The sequence below is a fragment of the Paroedura picta genome, chromosome 1 (assembly GCF_049243985.1).
Source record: "Paroedura picta isolate Pp20150507F chromosome 1, Ppicta_v3.0, whole genome shotgun sequence".
In the NCBI taxonomy this organism is placed as follows: domain Eukaryota; kingdom Metazoa; phylum Chordata; class Lepidosauria; order Squamata; family Gekkonidae; genus Paroedura; species Paroedura picta.
This window is the reverse complement of record NC_135369.1, coordinates 22,737,836-22,762,356: the sequence shown is the minus strand read 5'-3', so window position 1 is coordinate 22,762,356 and position 24,521 is coordinate 22,737,836. Positions and strand designations below refer to the sequence as shown.

At 45.0% G+C, this 24,521-nt stretch overlaps 1 protein-coding gene across 2 annotated transcripts in view; it reads right to left on the bottom strand.

Moving 5' to 3' along the window:
• Positions 1 to 983: 983 nt before the first annotated feature.
• The window catches only part of PAQR6 (progestin and adipoQ receptor family member 6), a 35,137-nt gene continuing 11,599 nt past the window's right edge, over positions 984 to 24,521 (bottom strand). For both annotated transcript variants that reach the window (XM_077327095.1, XM_077327103.1), the window contains exons 3-8: positions 23,670 to 23,797; positions 21,601 to 21,806; positions 20,227 to 20,353; positions 12,630 to 12,726; positions 11,517 to 11,661; positions 984 to 9,733 (exon numbers count right to left, since the gene is read on the bottom strand). In XM_077327095.1, coding sequence (XP_077183210.1) covers positions 9,462 to 9,733; positions 11,517 to 11,661; positions 12,630 to 12,726; positions 20,227 to 20,353; positions 21,601 to 21,806; positions 23,670 to 23,797 — 975 coding nt within the window. In that variant the 3' untranslated portion in view covers positions 984 to 9,461. The remainder of the gene's footprint in view (positions 9,734 to 11,516; positions 11,662 to 12,629; positions 12,727 to 20,226; positions 20,354 to 21,600; positions 21,807 to 23,669; positions 23,798 to 24,521) is intronic.

Below are 24,521 nucleotides of genomic sequence, written 5' to 3'. Positions count from 1 at the left end.
AACCCAAGATGTTGTTCACACATACTGCTAACTCAGAAGAATCTCTCTCATCCAGTATGTATGCTTGTCATTTTTGTGACCCCGATATAGAACTCTGCACTTATCCTTATTGAATTGTATATCTTGTTCTCATTTGCCCACTTTTCAAGCGTGTTCAGATATCGTTGAACTCTGTCTTCTGGGCTGTTTGCTACTCCTCCCAATTTGATGTCATCTGCAAATTTAATTAGTCCCTCCACCCCCTCATCCAGATAATTGATTTAAAAATGGGGAAAAGTACTGGACCCTGAGGAACCCCACTGCTCATCTCCTTCCAATCTGATGAAATATCATTGACAACTACTCTTGGGGTGTGGTTCTTTAACCACCTAACTATCCAAAATCCAGTCTGGTGTCCTCCAGTGTACCCATGGAAACACTTGTCAAAAGCCTTACTGAAATACAGGTAAATGACATCAACTGATTTACCATGATCTAATAAACTTGTCACTCAGTCAAAGAAGGAAACCAGACTGGTCTGGCAAAATTGTTGGAGACAAATCCATGCTCACTTCCCTGAATCACCAAGTTGTCCTTGCAGATTGTCCCCTTTAACATCTGCTCCATTATCTTCCCTGCAACAGAGGTCAGACTCACTGGCTTGTAGCTTCCAGGGTCCCCTTTCTTCCCTTTTTGGAAGACTGGGATAATATTTGCTCTCCTCCAGTCTTCTCTGGTCCAGGAATTTGAACTCATCTAGTGAAACCAGGTGCCTCTTGACAACCTCTCTGTCCATGTCAACCTACTTTGGCAGGAATAGTGGTCACAAAAAAAGCCTTGGAATCAAAGCACTTATTTTTGGTCAGGTGCAAGTTTAAAACACACATAATAAGCGGTCTTTAAAGAAAACAGCTTTACCAGAAACCTCTGGAAATTTCATTTTAGCTCTTCCCACCAGTGGTTGATGCTTTTAAAATGTTATGTACAGAATGAAATGAAAATAAGGGATAAACTGGGTGTCTTTTGTTTCAAAGTTTATTTTTTTTCCAGTTTTTGAATTAAAGCTGCTTTATTTCAAATATAGATGCTGTTTATTTAAAAACACAAACTCACACAGAGAGCATCATTCATTTAAGGTAGCAGAACATTATACACCCACCCCACCCTCAGTAAAAAGTGGTTTCGTTCGGATTGGGAATAAACATGCAATTTTGGCATTTTTCATTTCTGGTGAATTCAACACTTTTAGCAGCAACTGCGGTCTAATAACATTACATGAAGAAAGGCATATCAGTGTAATATTTTAAAACACATTCAGGATACAGTATAAAGGCACACCTGTGGAGAACTCTGCCTCAACTTTACGACATTGTCCCAGCCTTCATTGTCAACATTTGAAGATTGTCATCTTTTCCTTCCTGGTAGGGCTTCTGTGGCTTTAAGCAATGAATCAGACAGGTAGAAATTTAAAGCATAATGTGTTTGCAGCACAGTGATGCCTGTTGAACTTCTGCATGTCATATACATTTTTAAAAAGCTCAGGAGCTCTACCAGGAAAAAACTACAACCCTTAGACAAAGGCAACTCAGGCAACACATCTGAATAATTGTTCAGAATAGCAATTGGAATGCATTTATATATATATATATATATATATATATATATATATATATATATATGATATATATATATATGATATATATATATATGATATATATATATATATCACCAGCCCTTGCACAATTCGAATCCCTGCCTACAGCCCCATTTCCCCAAATGCATAACTGTGTTGTTAATGTTAAAATGATATAAAGAAAGGAGGGGGAGAGGAATGTGCAAAAAGCACCAAAGCAGCAGCGTCTGTTACTTCTAAAACTTTTGTTTAAAGGGAAAAGCATGTTAAAATGGGCATCCATGTGTGGGTCTGTGTATTTGTGTGTACAGGTTCAAACTGAAACGAAAATATTGGAAAAGTTGAGAAGCAAATAAAAAATTCCAGCCAGATCAGTAATTCCTTCTAGAACATTTGCTGCTTCTAGAACATTTGCAGCATCGAGGAAATAACAGACATTGGTCCAAGCATGTCCTAAGGTCCATTTTTTCCGCTTCCCGCTTTAAAATCATAGAGTTGGGACCTCCTGGGTCATCTAGTCCAACTCCCTGCACTATGCAGAACACCCACAACCCTATCGCTGACAGTGTAACCTGCTACCCCCTTGAACCTTCACAGAATCAGCCTCTCCATCAGATGTTTATCCAGACTCTGTTTAAAAATTTCCAAAGATGGGGAACCCACCACCTCCCGAGCAAGCCACTGAGAAACCGCTCTGACTGTCAAGAACTTCTTCTGGATGTTGAGACGGAATTTCTTTTGCATTAATTTCATCCCATTCGTTCTGGTCTATCCCTCTGGGGCAAGAGAGAACAACTCTGCTCCATCCTCCATATGGCACCCTTTTAAATACTTGAAGATGGTTATCAGATCCCCTCTCAGTCGTCTCCTCTCCAGGCTAAACAGACCAAGGTCCCCCAACCTTTCTTCATACATCTTGGTCTCCAAACCCCTCTTTTTTGCCCTCCTCTGGACACGTTCCAGTTTGTCAACATCCCTCTTCAACTGTGGGGCCCAAAACTGAACACAGTACTCCAAGTGAGGCCGAACCAAAGCAAAGCGGTACCATCACCTCCCATGATCTAGACACGATACTCCATTTGATACAGCCCCAAATCCCATTTGCCTTTTGAGCCACCGAGTCACACTGCTGACTCATGTTCAATGTATGGTCTACTACGACTCCTAGATCCTTTTCACACATGCTACTGCCAAGACAAGTCTCCCCCATTCTATATTGATGTATTTGGTTTTTCTTCCTAAATGCAGAACTTTACATTTGTTCCTATTGAATTTAGGATTCTGTGTCTCAGACTGTAATTCTAGCTCAGTGATCCCCCCTGATGGTACCCACTTTCTTCTTCCTTAAACCCGCTGTTCCCCAAAGCAAAGAACCTATCTTGGCTTCCCTCCATCTCGTTTGAACAGGAGGTGCTTCAGAAGAGTCCCACAGCATCATCTTGATGCCTGCAAAAGGTGCTGTATTTGGGAGCACCTGTCTCCATCATCCCAGGATGCTTGACTGGGAACTTCTCAACATTCTGCCACTGGCCCCAGTTTTCCCCGGCAGCCATTTTATGTTTTCAAAATTCCAAAAGTATCCAAAGAGCTTGATAAGATCGGGGACCCCTGCTCTAGATGTGGGATCAATTTAAAACCTGCATGCATTTAAACAAATATATGCAAATGAACATCAGAGTTTGCCCTTGAGATGGTTTCAATCCAATTCCAGTGTCGCCCAGTTTAGAAGTTAGTGTTCAGGCCCATGCATAGGTGTAAAATAAGAGCACAACGATTCTCCTCTTAGCACAGGAGAAAGCATTTCAGTGCTCAGTTTGAAAAATCCAAACAGTACTTCTCTTCTACTCACTGACATGTGTTCTCCTTCAACCGAACATTCACTTTCAGCAACCCACAAGCTCCTGGTCATGTCAACAAGGCTGGGTGGGAGAATGTCCTGTCAGATCATGCCAGGTGGTCTCAGATCCCTCTGCCACCCTCACCCACTGTTCAAGGATGTGGTCAGCATTTGCTTGACAAAAAAAATACACTGGACGTATGTAGATGACTCACTGGTTCTCCATTCGCCATCCTTCTTTGGAAAGAGGCAAGGAGACTATCTTGTTCCTTCCTTCTCATTGCTTTCAGAATAGCTAAGCCAGACTTTCTCAACCAGGGTTTCATGAAATCCTGGGGTTTTTTGGTGGCCCTGGAAGGGTTGGAGTTCATTAATTTTTAAAAAATATTTTAATATGATATTTATCGGGTGATATGAACACAAATGGTCACATCGACCCACCTTCCCTTTCTCAAAATGGCCAATGATGGGCCTGGAGGAAGTGGGAAGGGGAGGGGCCTCATGTGGGCGTGTCCACAGCTCTGCTTCCCAACCATATGCTGCACGATTGTACCACTTCTGGGGTTTCTCAAAGCCTGAAGAATGTTTCACGGGTTTCTCAATGGCAAAAAAGTTGAGAAAGGCAGAGCTTTCTTTAGAAAGGGGGAATTAAACCAGGAATGCTGAGAGGGCTAAGTTCTTCTGGCTAATAGAAAGGCCTCACCTCTCAGGAAGATCCTTGGAATGCCACTGGATGCAGCTGTACTGCCAACCATCTAAAATTCCAAACAGAGGGCCTGCCCACAGCTATATGGTTTCATCACACTTTAACCACAAAGCTGCCTTAGAATGGATCAGGGACAGAGCCTCCAGGGAAGGGAATACATCTGAACCCCTCTTGTTTTAGAAATTAAATGTTGACCACAATCTTTTGGGGAAGGTACACATTCTAAGCAGGCCAACTCCCTGTCAAAACACCACAGTGGCGACATGCAGGATTTCGACAGGATTTCGACATTGGTTATTAGGCGGTGACTAAAGGGAATAGTAAACCTTGAATGCCAGAGCTAGGAAGTAATGTAAGGCTTCTGTTTGTGAGCACTCCAAAATAATTGGCCATTGCGTGTACAAGATACTGGTTTAGATGGACCATTGGTCCAATCCAGATGTAGTTTTAGGAACTGAATGTAGTTTTAGGGGCTGAACTGAATTGGATCCTTTCAGGGGACAGATTGGATGACCTTCAGTTTATTAGTAGTATTCAGAGATTTTAATTTAAAAAGAGAAGTGCCAAATGTTTTTTTCAGTACAGATTAACTACATTCTAAGCCAAATGGAATCGTAAGTGCTCTCACTTTGTTAATCATAGGGAAAGGTTTACACTTGAGCAAAAACTGGGAAAGCCCAACAGAAGGTGAGAAATTGCCTCCAATTCTTCCAGAATACTTTTCAAATAAATGCATTCATACCATTATAGTAGTGTTAATTTATAAGGGTTGGGAAAATCCACTGCTGTATCACCAGCTCATACCTCATGACGGCATGTTTGTGCTCATGGAAAAAAATGTAGGACATTTCTCACCTTGTGGTTAGACTTCCCTGTAAAGTGACAGTTGTGCAATTGTTGCATCTTGTGCCATGTACATCCAGTCAACCCGTGTTTTTGACAGGCCAACTCATTGTCACATGGCAAGGCAGTGAGGTGGAAAATCTGAAACACTTCACCCTGTATACTAGTTCTTAAGGTCAATCACAATAATTCAATTATTTAGTCTCCAAATTTCAGTTACCCAGCTGGGTTCTGGATCTAGAGGAAGCCCGAGGAACAAATGGAGAAGGGAACCTTCTTTTCTGTTTGGATACCACAATTCTTTACTTCAGTGCCATGGGTTGGATTCTGTAATCTGCAGATTTAAGGACTGTGGATCTTTGCCACATTCTCCTCCCTGTGGGTGTCCTTTCAGTTTACTCCCAGGGTCACAAGACCTACATGATCTAAATCAAAGTCTGAGTCCAGTGGCACCTTGAAGACCAACAAAATTGTATTCAAGGTGTAGGCTTTCATGTGCTGTCTTCAAGGTGTCACTGGGTTCAAACTTGGTTCTACTGCTTCAGGCAACATGGCTACCCACCAGAAAGGATCTTAATCCTGCAGCTCTGAGACTATAGTGCGGAGGGAGGGAACAGAAAGGGAAATTTCATACCCCTTCATCCTCCCCACTGCTGCCTCCTGACCCTCTCACAGCCATTAGGCCATTTGGGATCATTCTCCCAGAAGTACTTTCCTGGGGTCTGAAAGGATCACCAGAGGGAGGGGAGACTGAGGAAGACTGCAGGATCCAACTCTAAAAGATGAAACTGCCACAGGAAAACCTCTTCAAACTCTACCCATCTTATTACCCCAGTTATAATGCCTTCCAACACTCACACCCCTGCAGTTAACAACTGGTGCCAAATCACTGAAGGGCACCATCTTGTACAGGCTTCGTTCTTCGCCCCACACTTAGCAACCCTGCCAAACAGCCTCAACCCCTCTAACAACATGATCTGATCCATGTTTGCTCAGAAAGAAGTCCCACCAAATTCAATGGAACTTACCCCCAAGTAAGCACACGCAGGATCAGTCTTACTTTGGACACTTACTGCATGTGGAATCTCCTGCCATTTGGGTAGTCCTTGGACTGAAAATAGACCTGGAAGATGACCACGAATACCTGGTCAGAGTTACAGCTTTGAGGGATTGTTTTGTTCTGTGATTCTGCTCTTGTTTAGTATCTCTCAACAAACCCCCTCAGCAATGAGAATAAGAGTTTACAGGGACCTTGTGAGTCACTGAGGTCCGAATCTTGGCTTACTACTATTAACCATTTTAGAATTTGAGTGGGGTGGGAGGAGAAATAATGTTTGCTTTCATTTCCTGTGTTGTATTATACACCCCACTTTTCACCACCTGAGGAAGTCTCAAAGCGGCTTACAGTCGCCTTTCCTTTCCTCTACTCACAACAGATACCCTGTGAGGTAAGTGAGGCTCAGAGAGTGCTGAGAGAACTGTGACAGGCCCTGGGTCACCGAACTGGCTGCCTGTGGGGAAGTGGGGACTAAAACCCAGTTCTCCAGATTAGAGGCCTTTGCTCTTAACCACTAAACTATATTGGATCTCATAGAATCATAGAGTCGGAAGGGACAATGCAGGAACTACCTGCCTACCCACAATGACCCAAATTTCATGCCCAAGTGATCCCCGTCCCCCCCAATTATCCAGAATCCTGGCCTGGAGAGAATTCACCTACCATCCTAAATTGGCTATCAGCAATTCCCTGGGTATGCAAGGAAGGGCCACAAGAGACAAACACTGGCACATCTCTTCCTGCCCACCCACTCACAATCTGCCTAAGTCCATAAAAATCAGCATTTCTGTCATATATCTAGCTCCTGCTTAAAAACTCCCAATTTTGGAATGTAAAGATAAAAGTGACATTACACATCCTGCCTCATGACTCAAGTCTACCTACAAACATATGAACATTGATGTTCCCATTTTATTCTGGAAAATCCTGAGCAATCCTTGCTTGCCTACCCTTCACAATTCCTACCATGCTTCTTAAACCTCTGTTGTTATCTGAATCCAGGACTGCATTATGACATGCTGAGGCCCTAAGCTAGGTCAAGTTTCAGAGACTCCATAGCATTACCCAGAAGTGATAATTTAGGCATTTTAAATTGCATTTAGAAGCCACTCAAAGCCCAAGGTTCTAATGTAGAACTTAGACATAAATCTGACCCTGTCAAAACCCTATTGTTTCCCCTCTGGGAAAACGTGTAAAAGGGCAAATCCTTAAATGTTTAGCCACATAACTACAGCTTGTACTGTGGGTGACATCTTGGACTTTTCTAAGAGGGGGCATGGAAATATATCTTGGGCCAGGCCCGTAGCCACGGGCCTGGACCAATAGTAGCAAATAATTCCAAAATAATAGCAAATGACATTTCTGTGGGCCACCGCTACTCTTTGGTTGGATTCTTGCATGTCCTGCTGACTGTGGACGCCCTTAATGGCTAGAGTTGCCAGCTCTGGGTCAGGAAATACTTGGAGCCTGGAGAGGTGGGGTTTGGAGGAGGACCTCAGCAGTGTACAAGATCACAGAGTCCACCCTTCAAAGCAACCATTTTCTCTAGAGGAATTTCGCCATCTGGAGATCAGCTGTAGAACTGGGAGATCTCTAGGTGTGAGCTGGAAGTTGGCAACTTTATTAGAAGAGTTGGTTTTTACACCCTGCTTTTTACTACTCAAAGAAGTCTCAAAGCGGTTAACAATTACCTTCCCTTCCTCTCCCCACAACAGACACCCTTGTCAGGTAGGCGAGGCTGAGAGAGCTCTGACAAAACTAGTCTGAGAGAACAGCTTCTAACAGGACTGTGACTTGACCAAGGTCGCCCAAGCAGAGAATCAAACTCAGGTCTCCAGATTAGAAGCTGTGGCTCTTAACCATCACACCAGTCTCTACACTTTCTGGAACAATTTTGAAACCTCAGTTACTTAGCGAAGAAGAAAGCGGTTGGCAGTATTAGAGCAGACCTGAGGGGGGTTGTAGCTAATATAGCTTTGCAACTAGCTTGCCTGCTTTCTACCTGCTCGGCTTGTATATTGTTAAAAATCAGTTTGTTACACAGGCTGCTAATGTGTTCTCCTCAAAAGGAAACTGACAAAAGCTGCTCCCGAAGTTGTTATCGCTCAGGAAATTGGGAGCATGTAACTATATTTGAAGGGTTGTTTTCCTGAGGTTGGCGTATATCCAAGCAAACAGCAAAAGACTAAACATGATTAATGATAGCTACGGTGGGAAATAAGTGCACAGATTCCACAAGGGCCACATAATCGTCAGTCACTGGCTACAGCTTCATTTTTCAGTTTTTTGAAGTGCTTCATTGCTGTAATAGGGGTAAGCCATGTACAGGATAATCTCATTTCAGTCCATGTGGGGATCCAGTTTTGAAGGAGACCCACGACTTCTTTTCACATATCCAGGAGGAGAGTAAAAAGGTAAAGGTATTCCCTGTGCAAGCACCGAGTCATGTCTGACCCTTGGGGTGATGCCCTCTAGCGTTTCATGGCCGACTCAATATGGGGTGGTTTGCCAGTGCCTTCCCCAGTCATTACCGTTTTACCCCCCAGCAAGCTGGGTACTCATTTTACCGACCTCGGAAGGATGGAAGGCTGAGTCAACCTTGAGCCGGCTGCTGAGATCAAACTCCCAGCCTCATGGTCAGAGCTTCAGACAGCATGCCGCTGCCTTACCACCCTGCGCCACAAAAGGCTCTTCCAGGAGGAGAGATCAGGGGTGAATTAGGGCCAGGTTCTCAATCGCTTTTGTGGGATCATCCCAGAGACAGGTAAAGTCATTCCTAAAAAGAGCCTTTCTGGGCACATGACATGTGCAATATTTTGCCATTCATATTGCACAACCACAGCCTGCCTGCAGACATCGTGATGAAAGAGCCATTTGTACAGGGACTCCGGAGTTTAAGGCCTGAAAGCAGAGTTTGCTGGGAAGTGGAAATCTAAAGCTACAGCTTGGTGGCCCCTTAAGGAACATCCAGACAAATACTAAGGCAGTTTTGGCTTTCAGCAACCAGGACCAATGCATCACCTTCTGCAACCTGCTTCCCTTCCACTGGAGGGATACGTGTAAGTTGCTCCCCAAAACAATAGGAAATAGTGGGGAACACCAGCTGCAGTTCCTCCTACGCACATAACACTGTGGACACAAGTCCTCACTAACCCCATTGAGCCACAGGGCTCCCACCAAAGTTTTTTACTCTTTTTTTTAAGGTGCTCAAAGTCATGGGAAACAGAATTCGAGATGCCTCCCACCAAGAAGGGTGCTGTATTCCTCCAGATATATCAGATTGAGGTATAAGGTGCGACGGTTAAGCAAACTAACCCAAAACGTTCGGAAGAAAGAACCCAGAACAGAGGGAAGCTTCCCCCTCCCACTTCCCTTGGTACCAAAAACCACTGTCCCTTGAGAACGGTCACTTGTCCTTGTGCCGCTCCTCCTCGGAGAGGGTGCTCTGCAGGATCGTGGTGGCCACCGAGGAACGGAGGAGGGTGATGGTGAAGAAAGCAATGAGGACGAGGTTCCCCAGCAGGGCGGCGCTAAGGGTGGCGAAGGTGTGCGTGAAAGTGGATGGAGGCGCGTGGCTGCTCAGCCAGTCCCGGCGCAAGTGCAAGTCACACAAGACGGCTTCCAGTTGGAAGTGGGTGCCGACCACTGCGCAGATGTGGAACAGCTGGTGGCTGTGCCCTGTGGTGGGGCAAGAAAAGACAATAAGAACAAGCCGGTCTTGCCCGGGAAGCAAACCTATTCCGCAATTCTACAGGAGGCAAGCTGATTAAAGCAGCCTTTCCGAGCTTTTTTACCACTGAGAAACTCCGGAGACATTCTTCGTGCTTCGAGAAACCCCAGGAGTGGCCATGCAGAATATGGTTGGGAAGCAGAATTGTGGACATGCACACCCGGGACCCTTCCCCTTTCTACCCCCTTCAGGCCCATCATTGGCCATTTGGGGAGGGGGGCAGGCAGGTCGACATCATCATATGTAGTCATATCACCAGATAAAGGTTTAAACACATTTTGGAAGAAATATAAACATTAAATAACTCCCACCCGTTCAGGAAACCCTTCTACGCCCATCGAGAAGCCCCAGGGTTTCACAAAACCCTGGTTGAGGAAGTCTGGATTAAAGTGTAGATCTAGCTTTATTCCAGAACTAACATACTTAATAGTGAAGAGGAGAGGCAGAGAGAAGTTCCTAGCTACAACACTGGGTGGGAGGGCAGAGCTTGTAAAGCTTCCAAGAAAGAGCAGGATGTTGCCCTGAGAGTAGCAATCCAAGACAGGCAAGGAATGACACTTAACGGGAGAGAATCTGCTGGACAGATACTTTAGGCTGATTCTGCATTAAGCAGGGGGTTGGACGAGATGGCCTGTATGGTCCCTTCCAACTCTATGATTCTATAAGGTTTTGACCTCCCTATTCCTGGTTCCACTGCCTAATCCAACACCTAATCCAACACACTGCCTAATCCAACACCCAAGCATCAACACAAATCAGGCCCCTGCATGCTTAGGAGCAGTTCTGTGTCCCCCCTGAGGAGAAACTTTGAGTAAATTAATAAACAGTTTCAACACAGAATTCCCAGCTCAGGTCTGTTCAGCAGTACCTGTGGCAAACATGGGGGAAGACCCTTAAAGAGCTGAACAAGAGATTTTAGTCTCTCTTAAAACTGTATTGTAGCTTGAAGCTTGCTTAGTACAGTTCACAAGTCCTTGATGGTACTAGAATCATAGAATCATAGAGTTGGAAGGGGTCATACAGGCCATCTAGTCCAACCTCCTGCTCAACGCAGGATCAACCCAGAGCATCCTAAAGCATCCAAGAAAAGTGTGTATCCAACCTTTGCTTGAAGACTGCCAGTGAGGGGGAGCTCACCACCTCCTTAGGCAGCCTATTCCACTGCTGAACTACTCTGACTGTGAAAATTTTTTTCCTGATATCTAGCCTATATCGTTGTACTTGTAGTTTAAACCCATTACTGGGTGTCCTCTCCTCTGCAGCCAACGGAAACAGCATCCTGCCCTCCTCCAAGCGACAACCTTTCAAATACTTAAAGAGGGCTATCATGTCCCCTCTCAGCCTCCTTTTCTCCAGGCTAAACATTCCCAAGTCCCTCAACCTATCTTCATAGGGCTTGGTCCCTTGGCCCCAGATCATCTTCGTCGCTCTCCTCTGTACCCTTTCAATTTTATCTATGTCCTTCTTGAAGTGGACGTAGTACTAACCAGGGCCAATCCCACTCCATTTCTGAGATCTGAAGGGACACCCAGGTCAGGTCTTCTTCATTGGGCACATTTCAGGGGTTTAACAATTCAGGGCTACTGAAATACCTGTGGACACCCTGGTTTGTTGTGAAGGTTCTAGAAGGTTCTATTCTTCACTCATTTTTCAACCCATTTTTCTGAAATATCATCGGGAAATAAGATTACTCCACCTAGTGAAGAAGGCTGGTTGAAGCTCTGCTCTTACCTATGTAATCAAAGCGACCAGGAGCCAGGCGTTCGGGAAGGTGGGATGCAAAGAGGAAGCCGGTGAGGAAGGCGAAGAAAAGGTGATAGAAATAACCAGCTATGGCATCGTTCCAAGCACAGTCTTCACCAAAACAGAAAAGAAGCTGAAAGAAGAAGAAATGTGAACCAGAAAAGGAAGAAACTGGCATACCTGGAGGTGGTAGGTAAGGGAAAAAATTATCACAGTCCCCAACTTTTTTGAGCCTGCAGCGACCTTTGGAATTTTGACACAAAATGGCAGTGACAGAATGGCTGCCATAGGGAGTGATGCCAGTAACAAAATGGTGGCTGCACAGTGATGGATTCTGCACCAGTGGCGCTGCTCTGAGCCACCAACCAGATCTCCAATGGCTAACCAAAAACCTGATGGGCAAAAGCCCCATTGGGCCACACCCACTTTCTGAAAACGGGCACCACGTTGGGGACCACTGTTCTAACCTGTAATAACAATACAACAAAATAAATTATAGTATGATTTACTCAGGAGCACTCTAGAGGGGAAACCAGGTGAATAGACACAGCAATAATGAGAGAATAGCACTCTACAGATGAAGAAGAAAAAGAGTTGATTCTTATATGCTGCTTTTTCTCTTCCTGAAAGAGTCTCAAAGCGGCTTCCAATCGCCTTCCCTTTCCTCTCCCCACAACAGACACCTGTGAGGTAAGTGAGGCTGAGAGAGCCCTGATATTACTACTGGGTCAGAATAGCTTTATCAGGCAAGCCCAAGGTCACCCAGCTGGCTGCATGTGGAGGAGGAGTGGGGAATCAAACCCGGCTTTCCAGATTTGAAATCAAAGCTCCTAACCAGTACACTAAGCTGACTCTCAAACCAGAGTGCTGCCCTCGTCTTGATGTCCTTCTGGAAGATGTAGAAATGTCACTTTTTCCCCCAGGCTTCTTCCATTCCCACTCTCAGTAAGTCCCCCCCCCCCAATGCCCTGCTAGCTAGCCCAACAGTCCTGGCAACCCTAATTCTGAAAGATAATTCCATGTTACTTTCTGGATCACCCACAACACAGAGAGTGAGCATGAGCATGTGCTGGGACCGCATGGCTTCCAAGATGAGCTTACCCTGTAGAATAGCGGTATGTTGTCAAAGATGAAGGGGTAAACAAAAGCTGCTGTCCTCAGGATCTTGCTCAGTGGGGGGCGCTCCAGTTCCAGGAATCTAGAGACAGAGAAAGCCAGAAAGAAGTGGTAATTTAAAACAGCTTGGAAATGCAACTAAAGAAACCCACAAAGAGCTTTTGAAAAGCAGCTTATATTTAACGCACAGAGGCAGAGCTAGCTTTAAAGCGGCACAAGACTTGTGGAGAAAGGGTCCATCAATAGCTACCAGCTGCAATGAATAAACAGAACCTCTCTATTCAGATGCAGTCTATCTATAAATGACAGTTCTTGGGTAGGGTAAAAAATAGAGAGAGGGCAGTTGGCCTACTGCCCTTGTTGATAGACTTCCTGGGGGCATCCAGAGGACCACCAAGGGGAAGAGAATGGAAGAAGAAAAAGAAGAGTTGTGTTTTATACCCCACTTTATACTACCTGGAGGAGTCTCGAAGTGGCTGACAATCACTTTCCCTTCCTCTCCCCACAACAGACACCCTGTGAGGTAGGCGGGTCTGAGGGAACTCTGACAGGACTGCTCTGTGAAAACAGGTCTAACAGGACTGTGACTAATGCAAGGTCACCCAGCTCGCTACATGCGGGGAAGAGGGGAACCAAACCCGGCTCACCAGATTAGAGTTCACCACTCTTAACCACAACACCAAGATGGCTCCTTGTTAGGGAGGAGAGAGAAGAAGAGATCAGGGAAACAAAAGACACAAAGGCCGGAAGGGGGAGGGGCAGAAAGCCTCACCTTGACAAAGTGTGTTAAGAACCTAAATAGTATGATGTGTGGTCCTAGCTTCCTCAATGCCCTCAGTAGTTCCCCTCCCCTTTGAATGAAACCAATTATTTAAAGACCTTATTTTATTAAGATAATCTTCTGTTTTTATTTATATAGGGTATTAAGGCGGCTTACTAATAAAACCATGTTACAATGTTAAGATTAAGCCATTGGACACAAGCAGCATAAAACTACCAAGAAGCAGAGCATTAAAAAGTTGATAAGGCAAAACCTCAAATAAAAAGCCTGGGTAAAAACTGTACTTTGGCCAAATACCTAAAAGAAAACCAAGTAGTCAGCAGACAAGCTTCAGGGGGGAGGGCATTCCAAAGGCCAAGGTGTCCGACATAAATATTTTTGAGACTAAAATTAATATGCTCAAAGAAAGCCATCATTAGGACACTCAAGCAATGAGATTTCAGAACAAGGCGCTTTCTTTCTGTCTGAGGTAGGAAACCCTGGACCGTTACTCTAATTAAAATCGGACACAGTCAGCTGGCAGGCTTTTCTAGACAAACCTCCTTGAAACTGATGGAAGCTCTTGAGCAGGGGTAGTCAAACTGCGGCCCTCCAGATGTCCATGGACTACAATTCCCAGGAGCCCCTGCCAGGAATTGTAGTCCATGGACATCTGGAGGGCCGCAGTTTGACTACCCCTGCTCTTGAGCAACTTGGATTCATTTTAATGAGGCTTGCTCAGAATTGTGCCTGATCGGATTACCCACCCCCGTCACTATGATTGGTCCTTCAGGCCAAACACTTCGGCTTGCCCAACAGAAGGGCCATTTATGTATCACAAAGCATCTTGGGAAAAGATGCAAGGCTTATGATAATTCAACATCCCAGCCCTTTTAAGAGGATACGCTCAATAATACAAAAAAAAGCCCTTCAACGTAAACTTCCTTTAGAATCATAGTTGGAAGGGGTCATGTAGGCCAGTGGTAGTCAACCTGTGGTCCTCCAGATGTCCGTGGACTACAATTCCCATGAGCCCCTGCTACTGTTTGCTGGCAGGGGCTCATGGGAATTGTAGTCCATGAACATCTGGAGGACCACAGGTTGACTACCCCTGATGTAGGCCATCCAGTCCAACCCCCTGCTCAATAAGATAAGGCTCTCTTGGTCGTCCTCTGGAATCAACATTAATAGAGGGAAAAAACAAAATCTGGCATTTGGAACCTGAGCGGATACGTCAGCTGAGAACAGAAACCAAGGGCAGCAGCCATTTTGAGATCCAGTAAGAACATTAAGTACAGTTCCATGCTTTAGTATCTCATAAACTCATTTGCAGCTGGAAATGTTCTGATATATGTCAGATCAATTAATTCGTGATTCCTTGGTGCCACAGCTCTCTCCTGCTCTTCCATTTTGCAAAGGAGAAGCAGTCATCAGTGGAAGCCATCCACACTTTCTGCCATGAGGCAATTAATTGTTCTCAAGCAGTTCTTCACCTCGGTTCTTCGCAGGAACAGCTAAAACCTACTGGAGGCTTGTGCAACTGAACAGAGGCATGTTCGACATGTTAGCACTTAAGAAATGACAGGTCCAAAAATGCTGCCATCTATGGAGGCAGAAAAGTGATGTTTTATAGCAGTGGTTAACCTGGGGGTCAGGACCCCGTTGGGGGTCGAACGGCCCTTTCACAGGGGTCACAGCAGGGTGAGCAGCTTGGGGGGGGCACTACCGCTGTTGCCGCTCCTCCTGAAGATGCCCACCAATTTATATACAATTTATATGCAATCATGAACAATGGATCTTCACGCCATTGGTCAGTTTTGGTTTAATTTCTGTGAAGGATCACTTGCATAATTTTATGGTTGGGGGGTCACCACAACATGAGGAACTGTATTAAAGGGCCATGGCATTAGGAAGGTTGAGAACCACTGTTTTGTAGAGCGGTGGTCCCCCACATGTAATTATTATTATATTTATATACCACCCTCCCTGAAGGTTTAAGGCAGTTTACAGAACAGGAACAATACAGGCAACTCAATAATTGTGATAATAATACAATGGTAATAGTAGCCAGTATATTAGACGGTAGAACAATGGAAAGAATCTTGAATCAGCTATGGCGTACTGATGGCCCTGTGGTTGGACAGACCAGCAGTGGTTTCCATAGGAGGGAGGCTCGGGGGCCAATGGAAGGTGATTGGCTTGGGTCGACCTCAACCAAATGCCTGGCGGAGGAGCTCCCTTTTGCAGGCCCTGCGGAATTGTTCAGCTTCCGTTAATCCGCTTAATCCCGGCAAGCTCGTAAACCCTTTGCATCGATTTCGAAGTGAAATTTGTCCCCTTATCTGAAATTAATACTTTAGGCCACCCGAAAGTCAGGCAAAAATCCAACAGGATTTGGCAATGTGAACCGCTGTTGTGCAGCCAAGAACGGCAACATATGGAAATACATACGTGATCTACTACGAAAACCACATATTGTTTGCCTGAACATGTTCTGGGAAAAGGACCCATGACATCAGTGGAAACATACCACAACACTTGATCACTCACTAGGAAAGGCCTTCATGGCACTTTAGGATGATCCTGGGGAATGCCCATCCTTTGGTGTATTCCACAGGTAAGGTATACTGCTATTGATATTCGGCCAATAAAATGAATGAGAAACCTGAGCCAAAGTCTTTTTTGCCCCCAAATACCCTGAAAGTAGCATTTTCTCTCTTTATCCTCAGGGCACCACTAGCTGTCTTCAGATCTCTGACCCTTTTAAAACATCGTTCAGCATACATTCACAGTACAACAATCCATAATTCCAAATAAACCTGCTGGTTCCCACCCACCCCCAGCTGCTTCAGCTTGCCATTTTTCTATACCCTACCAAAGTGAAGCAATTATACTGAGCAGCTAGAAAGTCTTCTGAGGAATAGAATGTTCCTTTCCTCCCTTCTCCCCCATTATAGTTAAAGATATACTCCCCTTCCTAAAAGGGGAAGTGCTTGCCACGTTCCCCTTTCCATTTCCAAGTCCTTGGGAAGTCATTCTACTTTCTCTGTCTTCTCTGAGGAGGGCCCCACCAATTCTGTCTTTTGGGGAGGGGGAACTTTGTGCCTGCCGTGGATTCTCAACTCACAAATTCGCCACCGTCAGCTGCATCCTTCCTTATCTCTTGGAACTGCTGTCTCATAGTTACCTTTTGCTGACTGGCATACTTAGCTTCTTGTTTCATTGCATGACATTATTATTATTATTATTATTATTATTATTATTATTATTATTATTATTATTAATTATTATTTATTATCCGCCACTCCCAAACGGCTCGTGGCGGGTTACATGTGTCTGAATAAAATCCCCGTAAAACCCCCATTAAAACCTCAGACATAAAAACAACACAATCTCACTAATCAAGAAGAAGATACTACAGAAAACTTACTTGACTACTCTCACCTGTAAACTGCTCCCATGAGAGGGGTAAAAATAAAAGAGTAAGAGATAAGTGGGTGGAGAAAGGGGCGGGGGCGAGTCTGGGATAAAAACTCGAAGGGGCCAATCCGAGTGTCAGTCCGGGACCAAGGGACTGATTAGCCCCTTGGCTTGTCCCAGACGTCAGCGGGCCAACCGGGTGAGGCTTTGGAGTGAGGAAAGGAGCTGGGTTGCAGCGTCGCAAACATGCCTGCCCAGCTCCTTTCCCCGCACCAAAGCCGGGAGCCTGGGGCGGGAGGGGGCCGGGGGAGAGGGCTTCGCGGCAGGGAGGGGGTGCCCCAAGGAGGGCTCCTAGCGCCCAGCCTTAAGTACTAGTTCCGCAATAGATCAACTCCTGGGGTGGGAGGTGGGAAGAGGGGCGCAGACGGAACCCGCAAACCGCCACTCATACCGCTCTAACCTGGGAAGGAAGCCATACAGATCTTCCTTGCCGCATCGTCCTCAACCATACAACAAGTTCCCTCCAACTTAGGGTCCGATATGGAACAGACCAAGATGGGAAGCCGTCATGTCCATGAACTGAACTGCATATCCACATATGCCCTGGGTTGATTTGGGATAGACGATCCATAGGCCTCCACTGGCATGGTTCCAGCCCAACAAATTGGTCCCTCTTGTGCTGTTGTGTGGATTGAACTCTCGTTGCCCCCTGTATCTGCCAAGCATTCATAACTTTTTTGCTGTCTACAATTGCTATACCACTAAAAGCAGTTTCTCCAGCCATTCCTGCTGCAAACAGGAAACAGATTGTTCATCCTTTAACTCTTTCACTTCTGGCTTCACAATTAAAATGTTCCTCTCACTCTCCTTTGCTTTTAGTTCTGTGTAGTCCTCCAATAAACATTTTGCCCCGCAGCATTGATGGTATTCTGAACAGGACTTCGATGCCAGCCCAAGCCCAGTAGGTTACTTTAGGGCAGGGCCTGTTGCTCAAGCTTAAGGTGACCAGATTTTAACATTGGTAAAGCGGGACACCATTGACTTGGGGGGGGGGGTCTTGATTAAAAATGTGGTCTATATGGAGCAACAAAAATTTTCATAGAACGTATAAAATGCAAAAATAGTATTGTAATATATATTTTTAAATTTCAACATAAGTACAATTTGCCAGGTGCCCCCAGATGTCCCTCCAATCTGGCCACCTTTCTCAAGCTCCTAAAAAGAAACTTATCATAAAACAGGCAACACACAGAAGAGACACAAGGCAACATTGTGAAACCAAAGTTTGGCTTACAGTCTCAAACAAGATGGCACTCTCCTTTGTCCTGTGCCTCGAAGAAAAGTTACCTCTTCCCTATTTCCCTATTCCGCCATTTCCTTATCTCCAAGCTGAGATTGATTGGATCTTTCCCTCCTGACCCATCGTAGGACGAATCAAACCCCCAAGGTCAGAATTTCTTCACTCCACAGGTTTCTTGCATGAACAATTAGCGAGAGCAGGATGACTTCTTGGATATTATATGTGGGCTGACTGTTGGCCTACATCAATTGAATGGAGCTGAGGCCCATCAGCATCCCAAGCTGAGGTCCACCAGCGATGAGCGAGAGGCAGCTTGAGTAAAGTAAAAGCAAAAGGGGGAGAGGGGAGTAATGCTGCGCTTCACAACATGCCTGATTGAAAGTCTTTTTGGTGGAACTGGGCACTTGGCCCGAGGATTTTGTAACATGTAGCTAGGCCAACAGCATGAGAAGGGCTGGAGAGCATTTTAAGTGGGTTGAATGTGTAGGTAACAGAAATCTAATAACAAAAACATCTCCAGGTCACTGTACTGTTGCACTGGAAAGGTACAGCTTCTGCTTCATTCCTCCCTACGCTGTAGCTGCTAAAAGCACAGGAGCTAGAGTAGCCAAATATGGTTTGGGAAATGCCTGAAGATTAGGGGGTTAAGGCTAAATAGGGTGGGGTTTGGGGGGTGAGCCTTAGTGGGGTATAAGAGTGTTTGGAGGGGGTTGTACCATAGAGACATAGTTGGAAGGGATCTCCAGAGTCATCTAGTCCAATCACCTGCAGAATGCAGGGAATTCACAACTACTTGCCCACCCATAGTGATCCCAATTTCATGCCCAGATCATGCCGCCCCCCCCCCAAAAAAAAACCCTGGCCTGGAAGAAATTTCTTTTCTGATTGTAAATTGGTGATTGACATTTCCCTGGGCATGCAGAAAGAGTCACAAGAGCCAAGCATGGACACAGATCCTTACAACCTGCATAAGTTCACAGAATCAGATGGCTATCTAGCCTTTGCTTAAAAACTTCCAAAGAAGGAGAACTCACCGCCTCCTCAGGAAGCCTGTTCCACTGAGGAACCGCTCTGTCAGGAACTTCTTCCGGATGTTTAGCCGAAAGTTCTTTTGAATTAATTTAAACCCATTGGTTCTAGTCTAACACTCAGGGACAACAGAAAACAATTCTGCTTCATCCTGCATATGACAGCCTTTCATGTATTTGAAGATGGTTATCGTATCACCTCTTAGTCATCTTCTCTCCAGGCTAAACAGACCAAGTTCTCCCAACCTTCCCTCATACGTCTTGGTCTCCAAACCCCTCACCATCTTTGTTGCCCTCCTCTGGACACGCTCCAGTTTGTCTACATCCCTCTTCAACTGTGGTGCCCAAAACTGAACACAGTACTTACTGTTTATTACCTGAAGGAGTCTTAGAGCGGATTACTATCTCCTGTCCTTCCTCTCCCCACAACAGACACCCTGTGAGGTAGGTGAGGCTGAGAGCTCTGAGAACTGTGACTGGCCCATGGTTACCCAAGCTGGCTGCATGTGGAGGGGTGGAGAATCAGATCTGGTTTTCCAGATTAGAGGCCACCACGGAGAGAGAAAGGGTGGGTGACTGGAAGCCACTTTGATGCTCTTTTGGGTAGTAAAAAGCAGGGTACAAAGAACAGTTCTTCTTCCCAGTCTAAGCCCACACTCTTGACTGCTGTACTGTATTGAATCTTGATTCCATTGAGGATCGCATGTTTAAAAATAGCATTGAAAAACCTAAATCTCTTTCCACTGATATTTGTGTTTATAAATGTAAAGAAAATTCTGAGAAAGTGAAGAAAGAAGAGATTGCTGACTGCTTGCAGAACACAGTTCTTGTTTAGAGCTGGAATGAATTTAGACAAGAGATTCTTAACCATTTAACTCACGAGATTAACTCAGAGAAATTATCTGGATTTTGCTTGATTTGAGGCTTGATAATTATATTTAAGGATTGGGTTTAAGCAAAACTGAGTATCAGAATTTGGAACCTTTCAGAACTCAATAGTGCTGTATCTGAATTTGCGCAAAAGCTCAATTCATTTCAGCTCCTTTCTTCGTACTGCAAGAAAGTCTTACATACCGGGAGTAACAAGAGAGGCTTGTGCAGACAAAGGAATTAAAGGCAGCCGTGGGGACAAAGTAATGGTGCAAAGGGCTGTTCACCCAGCAGTCGGGCATTGTATAGGCTCCATACGTGAAAGCACAGCCTATAAACAGACAAACACATGCTGTTAAGGGGAGTGACTCCACACATTCTCCAGTGTGCCTGCCACAGGGGTGCAAAAAATATGCACTTGACTTCATGTTAGGGATTCTCTGCTCTGGTCTACATGATACTGTCACCACAGGGACGTTCCTGCTTTCTTATGACATATTTGTTCACTTTGTATGGTTATCGTGTGCATTGGGCATTAGAGGTGTTAGCTTCCTATTTTAGGAATCCACCTGATCTTTCTTGGTCTGTGGCCATCAGATTCCAAACCGTCTAAAAGAATGGAGACTATCCAGCTTTTCGTATGTCTATGGTTCTCCTTCAAAATAATGGCTTCTACAACTTCCTTTTAGAAAGGCGCCAAGGACCTATTGTGGCGCAGAGTGGTAAGGCAGCCACCTGAAAGCTTTGCCCATGAGGCTGGGAGTTCAATCCCAGCAGCCGGCTCAAGGTTGACTCAGCCTTCCATCCTTCCGAGGTCGGTAAAATGAGTACCCAGCTTGCTTGCTGGGGGGTAAACGGTCATGACTGGGGAAGGCACTGGCAAACCACCCCGTATTGAGTCTGCCATGAAAACGCTGGAGGGCGTCACCCCAAGGGTCAGACATGACTCGGTGCTTGCACAGGGGATACCTTTACCTTTACCTTTACCAAGGACCTATGGGACATGGAACCCCTAGAACTCTAACTGGTGGTGAGGACACATTCTGATGGAAAGTATTTTTTAAAATACTTTTTACACCCCACAAAAACGTATCATGATTTGCAATGATCAATACTCATCAGACATCGCCATTTAGGAAAGTGGCAAGTTATATCGTGTAGACCAAGCTGTGCTCTCTTGAGACTCAAGGGGGTGGCGACTGGGAAAGAGGGGCTGGTACATAGCTGAACAGGGGATGGAGATACACAGAAGTGGAGACAGTAACAGGCTATACAAATGACAGACTGCTCAGTTTTCAAGGGCTCCCACTGAATGTTTGGTGGGACAATGAGCCGCAGTCCAAAATGGGTAAAACCAAGGGATGTCAGCCTCCAGGTGGGACCTGGGGACCTGCCCCCAGATTGACATCTTTAAATGCCCTGCCAGAAGAACCGAAATCTTGCAGTGAGTATCACCTGGATCCAGCGGGCTCAGTTCTTCACCAAACTGCCTAAAACCAATAGCATTAGGACAGAATTTCAGAGGTTTTTTGAATAATTGCCCCCGCTGCCTTCCTTTTATCTGTATCCATGCCTTACCTAAACTGTAGAGGCTGAGCGATCCATAGTCCAAGAAGTAACAGATGTGTCTGGCATGAGTTGACATGGTGCTGAAAGTGTGGGCACAGCTGGATGTGAATGGGTAGAGGCAAACAAGCCACATGTAGGCCAGGAATGGCCAGCTGTAGCTATCCCGCCAAAAATCCAGACAGTAGGACACCATCAGGAATCGCCACAAAAAATACCTAGAAGGGGAAGGAATCGGAACATATTTATTTCATCCCACTGCATTTCACTGAAGACTCGTTTCTTCCAGAGTGGTCTGTTTTCCTAGGGCCACAGAGACACTGCTAGAAAGGCTGTTTTGTTTCTCTGTTTGTTGCATGAACACTCTCAGTGAAGCAAAGGTAGTCAAGATTGTCATAAAAGGCAATGAAGAATGGGTGTGGGGTGAGGAGATGGAGGTCCAGGCCAGGAACTAGTGCCATGGTCTTAGGAGAAATCTTCACATTACCTGCATCCATCTGAACCTGGGAGTCAGGTTGGCATTTGCAACCTGCCATGGTCTTACTGTATGCATCATCTATGTCTGTGTTTTCTGCAAAAGGGGAATGGGGCATTTGATAAACTTGGGCTTGCTTTGATGTATGGGGCTGTTTAAAGTTTCACTTTAATCTCGGTTATGTGTTAACCTTGTTGACAGGAGGGTGCTTGGGAGGAGAGTAAGCTTCAGTGTCACCTGTAATGCAGTGACCTTGCAGACATGGAGTCTGGAGGTTGGAATTTGTACCTGGGTGTTACAACTGTGCCTGGGAAAGTGAGGAGGTCACCTTACACTGTAGGGTGCCGTGATGTGAGCTGAAGGTAGAACTAATAAGAACTGTATCAGTTTTTTACATGTATTACCAACCACTCTTAACAAAAAATATCATGAGCTTAGTTTTTTTCTTTTTAATAAACCACTTTTTCGGAACATGCCAAGTCTGCTTATGGAAAAGTCAACTAGGAACCTGACACTGTGACTTCCTCCATGCCAGTCAGATGCTCCATGCCAGTCACAGCCCCTCCAGGTGAAACTTGGAGATCTCCTAGAATTAGAATTTATCTCCAGACTAAATAATTGAGTTCCCCTGGAGAAAATGCTTTGGAGGGTAGATGGCAGTATTATACCCCACTGAGGTTCCTTCTCTGCCCCAAATCCCATCCTCCCCAGACTCCACCCCCAAATAGCCAAGGATTTCCCAGTCTGGAATTGGCAAAACTCCTTTTTCAGGTGCTGCCTCTCACAGCAATCCTACCAGAAATTCACAGCACTCAGCAGCTAGTGCAGAGGAAACTGGCCTAAGACATAACCCTTGGAAAATTCAGATTTTAATAACTTTTGAAAGCTGTCTTAACTCAAATCCACGTTTTAGGGTTTTGTTTGCGGTAATTCGCTATTCCTTCCCTGGGGTTATGAGGTACGTGGCACAACACCGCCGCCGCCGAGAGAGAGAGAGAGAGAGAGAGAGAGAGAGAGAGAGAGAGAGAAAGAAAGAGAGAAATAGAGAAATAGAGAAAGAGAGAAAGAGAGAAAGAGAGAAAGAGAGAAAGAGAGAAAGAAAGAAAGAAAGAAAGAAAGAAAGAAAGAAAGAAAGAAAGAAAGAAAGAAAGAAAGAAAGAAAGAAAGAAAGAAAGAAAGAAAGAAAGAAAGAAAGAAAGAAAGAAAGAAAGAAAGAAAGAAAGAAAGAAAGAGTCACGGGTATCGTGTAGGGCAGGCTGAACCACCACCAAATAGCCCTTCTATATGTTTACAAGACCACCTGGAAAACCCAAAGGGAAACTTACACCCTGCAAAATTTAAACGTTTCCAACATACCCTACTTCCCAATTGTAGCAAACTGGCTACAAGACTGAAAACTTTATGTTCCAGTGCTACAAAACTGCTGTGAAGGAGCCATAAAGGAGGCTGCTGGAAAATGCAGTAAGACACCATTCATTCATTCATTCATTCATTCATTCATTCATTCATTCATTCATTCATTCATTCATTCATTCATTCATTCATTCATTCATCGCCCTCCTGGGCAAGCCGCAGCTATTCACAAAAGTGTAATCAGAAGACTTACCAGGTGGGGAGAAAATGTGTCCAAATATTGATGGTTTCATTGTTCATTTGGAAGGAGCTGAGGATGCAGTCCAAGGCGGAGCTTTTGGGGTGACGGTAGCCCGAGATGATGCCATCTTCCCAGAAGATCTGCAGGACAATAAGAGCTGGTAATCCATATTCTGTGGCTATATGTATTCTGCAGGCACAAAAGTGGCTTTAAGCTATGGGCTTAAATTGCTTTAGGGTCCTATAAATGCCATCCTGAGTCTGCAGCTGAATGAAAAGATGCTGCAAATGATCCTTAACCTTATCACTCCAGTAAGGATGCCAGTTCAAGTGACATGAGTTCTCATTAAAGAGCCTTGGGAATTGTAGTTCCCTAAAGAGCCATGACACTTGTAGTTTTGAGAACAAGTCCCACAGTTCCTTGGAAGAGAACCCATGTCAATAGAACCAGTTTAGACATGCCCTACCTTGCTAAGGAAACCTGGGATTTATGAGCTTGGTGTGGTGCCAGCTTGATATAGTGGTTTAAGAGTGGTGGCTTCTAATCTGGCGAACCGGACTGAAGTCCAGTCCTAGGAGAGCCGAAGCGATATAATACCCATTTGTTGATGTAGACACTGTGTATGTTAAATGCTTTTTTAAATGTAAGTCTAATTTAAATTGTATGCTTTTAATCTGTATCTTTGTGTGTTATAAGTTGTACACTGCCCTGAGCTGGTCCACTGGGAGGGTGGTATAAAAATCAAACAAACAATAATAATATAGAAGAACCAGCAATGAGGAAAAATAAGTTGGTTCCTACTATCAGTTCTCCTCTGCACCTACCTGCATCCCAAGGCTGTTTTTCTCATGACCTGTCTTTATA